Consider the following 11,626-nt stretch of genomic DNA (forward strand, 5'->3'; position numbering starts at 1 on the left):
ATCTGGTATAAGAGAACCAAAGACATGATGGTTCTGTCCATTTAGGCGATAAACATACGGGGACGATCCATTGTTAATAGAATGGTCAACTTTACCTCCCATGAAAGAGAATGCAAACATTGCATTGTAGATCCTAATCAAACGTCGGAACTTGTTTCTTTTTTTGGGGTCATTATACAACTGCATCATATACTCGGGTGTTGGAGGTGTTGCTGGTAATTTTATTTGGCCCTTCCCACAACATATAGAAAATTCATACACACCCTTTTTCAGATTCTTATTGACCCTCTCTTCTTTCCACATATGGCTCCACATTTCATACATTTCTCAGAAGGAACCCCCAAACTGCAGTAACCTGAGGAGATGACAAACACCCACTGAATGAAATTACTTGTCACCATTACTAAATCTAAAAAATTCACAGATAAGGACACCAAGTTTGGACATCAAGTACTCATTTTATAACACATACCTTCTGTTGTATGAGTACCTTCATGTGGGAATATAACTTCTTCCTCATCACTATCACTTCCAAGAGCTATAAAAAAGCATAATGAGTAGCATCAACAAAGTTTAAAAAGGATCTAAAAAATGGAAATTTAAGAGGACAATTTGAAAGGAGAACCAGCATACCAGATTCGAAACACAATTCGACGTCATCCAACAATTCAAACATCTCAGCAGCATTCTCTTGTTCATGAGTTGAGACCTCTGCACTAAATGCATCTTTACCAAATAAATCAGCAGCTGACTCTTTTATTCTGCTCGGTTTAATCTTTTTCTGTTTCTTATCGGTAGGTACAGTGGAGGTGATACATGATTGAGCAGTACCTTTCAAGTAAACAAATCATATCATATTATAAATTTATCATATTCTGCCTGGTAAAACAACATCGAAAGGTACATAAATATATATTTCAAGGAACAAATTATTCACCTAAAACTGGACCTTTAGGTCGTCCTCCTTGGCTGGATGGGGTTGTGATGTTGTTTTCATTGATTGATCTACTTCGAAAATTGGAAGCCTTATTCGAGCTACGACCTAAAACAACAATAACATTACATAAAGTACACAATCACAAAGGGGGACTGCACAATATGCTTAAAAATTCTACATAAACAAAACAAATGAGTTCTTTCAATTAACAGCAGCCATACCGACCTTGATTTAGGTTGTTTGATATGTCTGTGAAAGGTTCTCTACAGGTAGAAGTTGAGTTTGGAGAGCTACTTTGCAGAACATCATCAGTAACACCTAAAGAGTTTAAACAAAAATCAGAGTTTGCAAAAATTATAACACTAACCAAATATTCTTCACACCCAAAAATTTTCACAAACCCTAATGAAGAACAAAAACTATTTAACGAAAACAAACATACCCGTTGAAGGAAATAGAGATTGGCATCTAGACATAGCAGAAAAAGGGTGCAGAGAGTTTTCTTTGTTTGAATCATCCTTCGTTGTTCTTCTCTTTTTATTTGGACTTGCAAATTTTGTAAAAGAACATTCAAAACCACCATCAGCTGTAAGTTTCTTAAAAATAATTACAAAAATATGAATTCAACAAAAACGTTACCAAAATCAGATTTAAACGAAAAGAAATTATCTAACTTCAAATGATTGTAGTTGGCCTGAAACAGAAAATTTGAAAAATCAGGAAATCATTAAGTACAAAATTGAGTGTAAAAGCACTGTTTCGAATAGAATCATTAAAACTTTAAATGAACCTCTTTCATTTCGCAGATTTGTTTGTGAAGATGAAAATGAGGATGTGAGTGTATGAAAAATAAGGATGAGGATGAGGACTAAAACACAGCTAAGAATTGTTTGTCTGAATTGAATTTGAAATTCAAATTTCAACTTACTCTGATAGGAAAATATTGGATGAAGACCCATGTCAAACTTGGAGGACTGTTTTGTTTCCACCTCCATTCCCAGACAAACACTGCAGGAGGACAGCGGAGAGATTGGAAAAAGAAACCAAACAGAAAAGAAGACAAAATGGAGGTAGTTCGTTATATAACAAAACTAACCATTTGTAAAATGGAGGTAGTAATGGCATGGAATGTAAATAAGTATGAACTCCTGGGATAGGTTTTGTCATTTAGAAAAATTATCTAGCAACAGGATTTATGATTTAGGGGATACATATAATTTGACAGAAAAGCTAGCATGCAGGTACGTAAATTACAGCCAAAAAATCAAAGAAATGAAGACAGATATACATGTAATTAACAAATTGAACGGGCGAAGATGTACACAAAACCTACACCAACTTTAAGAAGTAGCGATGTTGTTCCGCAGTTACCCCTAGCCAAGATGATGGATCAAATAGCAGACGTAAAAGGCACATTAGTAGCAGGCAACCATGATTTGCCAGCTATGAAATTGGCAACACTAAACTTTGATGCTTCCGTTAGACTAGTTATAACACGGTAGCCACGCCACTTGACTCTTCCGCTAGTCGAAGAACCTGGACCGAAATTCTGATACTCTCCATAATACAAGGTATCTAGAGCGAAGTTTCCGTCCCACTCCAACCAACCAGCAGGATCCACCAATGATTCAATATAATTCTTAATATATACGGTCCGAGAGTATTTCTTCCATGGCCGTCCCAAGAATGATTTAAATGAACTTAGGACCGGCTTCAAGTCCGAGGAAGCCATGATTCGGGAGTTGTGGATTACAATTCCTGTGTTTTGGTTAGGGTCATCTCGGCCTTGGGCTGTCACCACATTTTTTTGCTTATTCATTGGTTTTCTTGCGTAGATCATGCAATTCTGCAACACTACGGCAGCATTTCCGAAGATGAAATCCACAGTGCCGTAGATGTAACATTCTTTGTAAAATTGACGTTGTGAGTGAACGTAGAGTGTATCTTGATATCCATCGAAGCCACAACGGTAGAATACCGAAAGGTCAGAGCCTGATCGGAGTGCCACTGCTTGGTGGTTCTGTGGACCAGCTGTGTTGCGGAATGTGATTCCACGAGCAATGAATCCTTCTCCAGTTACCGCTGCAATTCAGCATAAGAAACTTTAGATTACATTTAATTCATATTCTAAATTTTGGTTTAGTATTTTAAAATATTAATGGAATAATCTGCCAACTAGGAAAGTTGGAAAAAGTTTTGCTTTATCAAATTTGTTTGAGGAGGTGTCTGATTTCTGTAAGAATTAAAAAAAAAACTATGCAAGTGATGATTCTGTATAATTAACTATATATCAATTTGACTAATTAAAAGAAAAATAATTAGTAAGGACAGCATCAAATATGATTTGGTCATTTGGAAAAACAAGTTAAAGTTGAATAATTCTCTTACTACCACGCCTTATTAGTAAAATACTTGGATATTATTCAATAATATGGTTTCTTAAACATATCCAAAACAAAAGTTGACAAAATAGATGTGGTTTGGTAGATTATATAGGGTTAAATTATAAATAGACATCAGTTTGCGTAGTAAAACAGTTGACAAAATGGTAACTTTAAAAAAAGGTGCAGGCGTGCAGCTAGGGATACTTACCAACAGTTGCAGAGTTGAAGGTAGTAGAACCTCCTCCTACGCTTCGGCTACCGGTAATAATGGTAGTTCTCATGCTATCACCAAGCAGCATTATATTTTTCATTTTGTTCCCAATCTCCAAATTTTCCTTATAAACACCGCTTTTTATTCGTATAACAAACCTAGAAGTACCACTTCTCTTTGCAGCAGCATCAAGAGCTGCTTTGATGGTTTTATAATTTCCTGAACCGTCTTGAGCCACCACGAGATTCACCGCGGGTGTGGAAGACTGCAACAACTTTCTGTCACGTGGGGATACCCATGTTGGCATCCCATCTTTGTAGGTTTTCGTCTCGGTGGCATCATTAGTACTTTTGAGAGCCAGAGTGTTACGAATTAGCTCTGACACATTGTTGGATGTCACAAGAGGCAAAACAGAGAATTTGGATACACCGAGCTCAACAAAACCGGCTCGACAAGTCTCGAAGTTTGTTAAGGCAGTGCTGAGCCAAGTTTGCTTATCAAATTCAGTACCATACTTGTTGGAAAGTGTTTGGTTGAGTTGAAATATGGTGCCTTCATATAGCTTTAAGCAATCAGCCCATGCAGCCTTTTCATTGTCAGTGCGGCACCTGGAGCCAAGCTCCTTGGTTCGAGTCTCTGCCTTAAGAGCTCTATCAAGGGCTGATTGGACTGCCATTTTTCGGAACTCGGACCTATTCTTAGGTTCAAAGTTGCGGTGGCGGTTATGGCTCATGAAGTAGTTGCATTGTTTGGGGTTGGGGGTTTGGTTGCACCACCAGTTTAGATTACTGGATGCGGCTAGTGAGAGGATCGAAAGAAGAGAAATAAATAAAATGAGAAGCTTCATCATTAATTTTGTAATTGGGATGGAATTGATAGTGATGAAAGTGGCCCTATAAATAGCTGAATGAATCCAAGGAAGAGTTGGTGACAGATAGGCTGCAACGTATAATTTTATTGAATAGAATAGTACTGATATAGGATTTACAGGAATGTCAAAGTTGTTAAGTTGATGTGTTACAAAACATAGGGCCACTTATTCATGGGGAGAAACTAGGTATGAAGATTCTAATACTGTATATATGTTGATAGCGTACTATCTTAATGTGTGGTGTTGATGTTCAAACTAACGGATAATTCTTATTTTTCTAATTGGGTAAGCTAGGATCATATTGTCATATTGTCGACTACGTGAAGGTGAGCATGTAAATGTTTTTTTTCCGTAGCCAGTTAAGGTGAGCATGTAGATACATGTATATACATTCTTCTACATATACAAAGTTTTAGCCTGAAATTCTTTAAAAAAAATATTAATTTATTAATACTACAAGAAAACAGGACAAAACCGACTGTCAAAAACGGTCGGTTAAGAGGCAAAACGGTCGGTTAAAATAGTCATAACCGACCACAGGGCATGATCGGTTTTAGCCTGGTCGGTTATGACTTTTAGTCGGGTTTAACCCTCATAACCGACCAACATAGTGGTCGGTTAAATGCCTGGGCATTTTATTCAAATGTGGGGTCACTGTGTACACGTGGCAACATGTGCCACTGAGTCATAACCGATCGTAGGTGGTCGATTATGTCTATTTTTAAAAAGTTGACTGGAACTCATAACTGACCGTGGTCAAAATGTGCATATCGGTCGGTTTTATTTCAGAAGCTAACTTAAATGTCATAACCGACCGTCCTAAAACCGACCACCCTCTAAAGGAGACGGTCGGTTTTCTGGGTTTTGTAATGGTCAAAAGTGGTCGGTTATGCCTATTTTCGGTCGGTTTTAAGGTCTGATTTTAAAAAAAATTGCAGGTTTTTCTGTAGTCCCTGTATACCAAACCAAATCAATACACAAACCAATCACAAATCCAATCCAATCACAACCAAACAACCAAACCAAACAACAATGATAATCATTAAACTATACTACCCAAAATCATTCGCAAAAACTAGTAAATTTCACAATTAAACCATAGTAATTAAATCCAACGCAAACATTCACAAACTCCGATAACCGGAGGATTAAACCGTATCATTACATCATTATAATCAATCCTAAATAACCGACAAAGTATCAAACCATCATAACGTATTATATTACATCCCATAACCATCAAATTACAATAGTCTTAAAACCGATCAATGTAAACTAATCTGACAAATCAACATCGGACGATCCACCGCCATCACCGCCGCCATCATCAAAGTCCTCGTCATCGGAGGTCTCATCCTCGGACGTGTAATCCTTATCGACTTCCATAGCACGCCGATTGTTTTCCTAGATACACAAGTTTAATTAAACTAGTTAAAAAGAAGAAACAAAATTTACATGTGAATGAAACAAATAAATAAACAAGAAGGTCAAAAATTATACCTCCGCAACACGAGCTTCCGTCTTTTGGACGATATCTTCAATCAAGGAGCTCACGATATGTACGATCTCGCCACCGATAAGGTTATTTCATTGCAACCTTTGGCTAGGATCAGAGGATGGATCTGAGGCCTCGAGAGCGGTACGTGCGAATGTAGCTATCTCCGCATCGGAAAGTTGGCGAGCAAACTGATTTGGATTAGCACGGATCTCCGTAAGCACATTCCTCACGATGGCAAGATATACATTGTCGGGGATGGCTTCACGTTGTCTCGGAGCGGGTGAGGATGAGTCGGCTTCATTCCGTGTTGAATCTCGGTACCGGGTAGCAAGTGTAGGCAAGAGATCGGTGGCCCGAGCATTGGGGAACCCCATCACATAATTCTTTTTCGGCCTTGTACCTTGGGGGGACCTCCAAGGCTTCCATCCACCAATCTCACGGCTCATCCGGATCACCCGTTTGTATGACCTCCACGGGCATGCGCTCGAGAATGGCGGCATAGCGTTCCTACAAATTCATTTAAAACAATTAACGATGCATTTAAAATCAAATAAAAATGCATATAAAATTACATATAAAAATGCATTTAAAATCACATAAATACATATAAAATCACATATTAACGATGCATTTAAAATCACATAAAAATACATATAAAATCACATATAAAATGCATTTAAAATCACATAAATGCATATAAAGTCACATATTAACGATGCATTTAAAATCACATAACAATGCATATAAAATCACATATAAAAATGCATTTAAAATCACATAAATACATATAAAATCACATATTAACGATGCATTTAAAATCAAATAAAAATACATATAAAATCACATATAAAAATGTATTTAAAATCACATAAATACATATAAAATCACATATTAACGATGCATTTAAAATCACATAAAAATGTATATAAAATCACATATAAAAATGCATTTAAAATTACATAAATACATATAAAATCACATATTAAAGATGTATTTAAAATCACATAAAATGCATTTAAAATCACATGAAAATACATATAAATTCACTTATTAAAGATGCATTTAAAATCACATAAAATGGTCATAAAATAACATAAAAATTCATTTAAAATCACATGAAAATACATATAAATTCACTTATTAAAGATGCATTTAAAATCACATAAAATGGTCATAAAATCACATAAAAATTACCGCAATACGCATGGCGGCCGGTGTAGTGTAGACAGGATTTTCCGGATCGGATCCAACTTTCCTATGACATTTATCCCACACCTCGAGTCTCGTCGGCTTTTTCTTGTTTTTGTTCATCAAAACCTTTCAAAATATTAAACAACTTATATTAGCACGTCCTAATAATTAATTGATTATATTAAATATGGTGAATGTGTATGTATGTGTGTGTGATGGAATATACTAATATTACCTCCCGAACTTTATTGAATGACCTTGCACCGGCACTATGCAATCTTTCAACTTGTTGTCGGTTGGCGGATCCAACCGATGACCGGTGTAAGTGTCCTTCGTTCTTCTCCCAATACTCCAAAAGGTCCTTCCAAAAAGGAACGGACCAATAAGGCGGCTTCAAAGACAACTTGATCATGCCCTCCTCCCTTGCTTTTCGCTCCACCCTCTTCTTAAGCTCGTTCAAAGTCCTTTTTATCGTCACTTTAATGTGATCTTCCACAATTTTTCGGGCCCTTGAACGGCTTTGCCCCTTAACATGCCTATAATATTTCTAAAATTGCAAAAAAAATAAAGATAAATGCATCATAAAATCAAGAAATAAATGACAATTGCAAAAAAAAAATTGAATTTTAACTTACTTGAAACTCCTCAACTCTTGCATTCAACCAACCCGGGTGACGTTCTTCGATATCAGTATAAGTGTAACGCCCAAGAGGCCACTTCTCCTGAATCATAGCCAAAAGCGTTTTATTAGCCGTATCATCTTCAATACTACATTTAAACAAAAGAAAATAGTAAACATTAACAATTCACATAACAATATTGAACAATGAACCAAAAATATAAACATATAGGAATAATGCAATTTAAAAACTTTTTAAGTTACTGTCCATCGGAGATATCAATGCGATATGGCTTCAATGGCGGTTTCTCTCCATATATGCCACTCGAATGTGATCGAGGTCGCCTTCCTCGCCATTCTCGCTCCTCAGCATTTGTCATGTGCCGAGTCGGATCATTCGGGTCTGAATCTGAATCCGTCGGGTCATCCCGCAAATGCACGCTAGCTTTGCCCTTACCCTTGGCCTTGGCCTTTGCCCTTGCCCTTTGTAGTACTAGTGGCTTTGGCCTTGCCCTTGGCCTTCTTCCCCTTATCCTCCTCAACCTCCTTCCCTTTCCCTTTCCTCGCCATTGCCAAAACAACGAGGCTAATCATCATCAACATCAACAACCAAGCAAAAATATCCTAAAATAAATAATAAGAATATATTAGCCGATATGTATTTAAAATCATATTACATCAAAATGTATTTAAAATCACATACAAAATCACATATTAACTTATACATTTAAAATCACATAAAAAATGCATATAAAATCACATAAATCACATAAAAATGCATGTTAAATCACATTACATATGATTAACTTCGAATCACAACAATGCATATTAAATGTATCCATTACGAGTACGGAATGTGTTAACATCAAATTAAAGTTACAAACTAACATATATAGGCATATAAATGTATATATATACATCAAATTATAGTTACAAACTAACATATAAGTGCAATTATCCATTTCGAGTACTTTTATGTGTTAACGAGAGCAAACCCCTAAAAATTAACCCTAAAAATACATTTATACTTCTAAAAAGAGTAAACAAATCGACGAAACACCCAAAAATTATGACTTTAACCTATATTCAATAAATTGACATAACCGACGAATGTTTTACATGCAAAACTTTATTTAAAAACTGAAAATCAATAAAGTATAAACACATCAATTTAAGTGAGAATAATACTTTAACAAACACAAAAAATATATAATTAACTTCGAATCATATATATAAACACAAAAAATACATACCCATACACACATATATGCAATCGAGTAAAAAATGTGCGGAATCGTAAGAAAATCTTACATCGAGAGTGAAACTGGAGGCAATGAGAGATGATTTGGGCTCCTTCGTAAATTAAACGCAATTGAATCGAAGTTTTTTAGTGAATTAAGTCGGTTTTGAGTGTAATAGAGAGAATAGAGAGAATAGAGAGATAGAGAAAGAAGAAAGAATGAACGGGTTTTTTTATTTATAACAGACTTAAAACCGACCGCCTATTCGGTCAGTTTTGTCCTTGGACCCTGTGCAACATGCAAAACGACCCTGTGTTCCATCGAATTAAATCAACTTTGAGGAAAAATCGTTTCCAACAAACACAACGCTTTGATAACCAATTTTTTCATTATTTCCAAGCCGGGTTTTATAACCACGGATGAACATAAACCTTGGAAAAAGTTAGAAATTATCGTGATTGCATCGGCAATAGGCGCCGGTAGAAGTTCACGAATTGCGAGAGGCAATAATTTTTGACAATCGTGCGATTTGAATCCATAAAATGTACACTCTTCAACATTGCAACAACGTGATATATTTGAGGAATAACCATCCGGAAGTTTTAGTGAACTAATCCATTCACACAAAAGTTTACGTTGTTTTCTAGTAAGAGAATAAGGTGCTCTAGGTGACTTTCCTTTCTCATCGATCCACAAATGTGGTAACACCCCAAAATGCTTGCAACCTGCTCTTGTTTTTTTATGATCTTTTGACTTTGCTGCATTGATAATAGTAAAAAATAATGTTTTCAAAAACATTTTTTTCCGTATGCATGATGTCAATTGAATATCGTAAACTATGTGATGACCAATAAGGGAGTTCGTAAAAGATTGGGACATGAGTCCAATGATGCTCTTCCCCGTATCCGACACTCCTTGCCTTCGAATTAGTCTTTCCAGGTGGTGGAAAAACTAAACCATCAAGCAATTCCTTAACACCCTTAACGGACAAACGACCACGAAATAATCTTCTTTCTTCGTTATCAAACAAATTACTTTTTTGACGGAGTGGATCATTTGATTCAAGGAATATTCGGTTCGTTCCATAGAAACTACATTTTCCATAATATTTTAATTGAAACCCTTGCACGCTTCCAAGACATACTTGACATCCCATCTTTCCTTTGCCCGATCACCCACTTATCATACTCATAGCGGGATAGTCACTAATTATCCACATAATAGTCGCTCGCATTGTAAAATTTTGTTTCAAAGATTGGTCGTATGTCTTCACCTCGGTATTCCACAATATCATCAATTCATCGATGAAAGGCCTTAGACAAACGTTAATATCTTTTTCAATACTATTTGGACCTAGAACTATATCGGTCATGAACATATAAGGCTTTTTCATACACATCGATGGTGGAAAATTGTAGACAACTATCACCACGGGCCATACACTATATGTTTTTTCCCGGTAGGGCCAAAAGGGTTGAAACCATCAGTCGCAAGACCGAGCCTTATATTACGAATCTCTTGAGAAAATGAAGGATACCGACAGTCAAAATTTTTCCACTCTTCTCCATCCGCGGGATGACGTATTTCTCCATCTTCACATCTCTATTTTTGTATCATCTCATGTGATCGGATGTATGTGCCGACATATATAAGCGTTGTAATCGAGGGATCAAAGGAAAGTGTCTTAAGATTTTTTACCATCTTTCCTAGAAACATCCCGATAACGATCTTCACCGCATATATCACACACAACTTTATCCTTGTCATCTCCATAAAATAACATATATTCATACTCACATAAATCAATTTTTTCATATTCAACCCTCAAATCCTTCATAATTTTTTTCATTGCATAATAACTTTCGGGTAATGTATGTTTTTTTGGTAACACATCCGTAGAAAGTTTAAGCAAACTATCAAAAGCATTATTACTACAATGCGAGTTATTTTTGAATTCCAATAATTTGGTGGTAAAGCTTAATCTTGTGTACTTTGTATTTCCAGGATAAATAGGTGCTCCATTTTCAACAATAACCTTGTACAATTTTTAGCACTATCATTTGGAGCTTCTTCTACATTCATAGTTCCCGTATCAGTAGTTTCATAATATTGATAATTTTCACCGGCTAAATCATATAACATCGCATTCAAATCTACCGGTTCTTCTACTCTCGAAGGTTCCCGAACACAATAACGGTGATGTGATGTTCGACTAAATTTTCTTCTTATTTTTTCACCGTGCGACGTCCACACGGTATAACCCTCAAGCATCCCTTTAGCGAGCAAATAAAATCTAACATCATCAATCTTTAACCAAATTCAAATTTTTACAATGTTTACACGGACACTTCATTGTACCATCTTCCATTCCATTTTCGCTTGCAAATTTTAAAAAAAAATTTACACTAATTCTATATTCCGGGGTCAATGAAATTTTATCGTTTCGCAATTGATTACCAATCCAACTTCGATCAATGATTTCCATCTACAATAATATTTTTAAAATTAAAAAAAAATATATTTAATAAATAATTTATCATTAATCTCATAATTATTTATGTATTTCATAAAACACACACACACACTATAATTGCAATAAATGAAACTAACTTACAAATTATCTACTACCAAACTTCAATTCTCACAACAAACATTATATAAAAAAAATAAAAAT

General features: G+C 35.7%; 2 protein-coding genes across 2 annotated transcripts; both read right to left on the reverse strand.

Annotated features, from left to right (window-relative positions):
* Positions 1-217: 217 nt before the first annotated feature.
* LOC141720776 (uncharacterized) lies at positions 218-2,021 on the reverse strand. Its single transcript, XM_074523383.1, has 8 exons — positions 1,866-2,021; positions 1,577-1,631; positions 1,380-1,483; positions 1,163-1,255; positions 938-1,042; positions 634-831; positions 473-538; positions 218-355 (listed from the first exon to the last, which is right to left on the reverse strand). The coding sequence occupies exons 3-8, from the start codon at positions 1,411-1,413 to the stop codon at positions 270-272; spliced, it is 582 nt and encodes a 193-aa protein (XP_074379484.1). The 5' UTR covers positions 1,414-1,483; positions 1,577-1,631; positions 1,866-2,021; the 3' UTR covers positions 218-269.
* A 51-nt stretch (positions 2,022-2,072) lies between these two features.
* On the reverse strand, positions 2,073-4,406 carry LOC141720775 (pectinesterase-like). The gene is made up of 2 exons (XM_074523382.1): positions 3,530-4,406; positions 2,073-3,019 (listed from the first exon to the last, which is right to left on the reverse strand). Exons 1-2 carry the CDS (start codon positions 4,380-4,382, stop codon positions 2,328-2,330), a joined length of 1,545 nt encoding a protein of 514 aa, XP_074379483.1. The 5' UTR covers positions 4,383-4,406; the 3' UTR covers positions 2,073-2,327.
* Positions 4,407-11,626: the final 7,220 nt, after the last annotated feature.

The sequence above is a fragment of the Apium graveolens genome, chromosome 4 (assembly GCF_009905375.1).
Source record: "Apium graveolens cultivar Ventura chromosome 4, ASM990537v1, whole genome shotgun sequence".
Lineage (NCBI taxonomy): Eukaryota > Viridiplantae > Streptophyta > Magnoliopsida > Apiales > Apiaceae > Apium > Apium graveolens.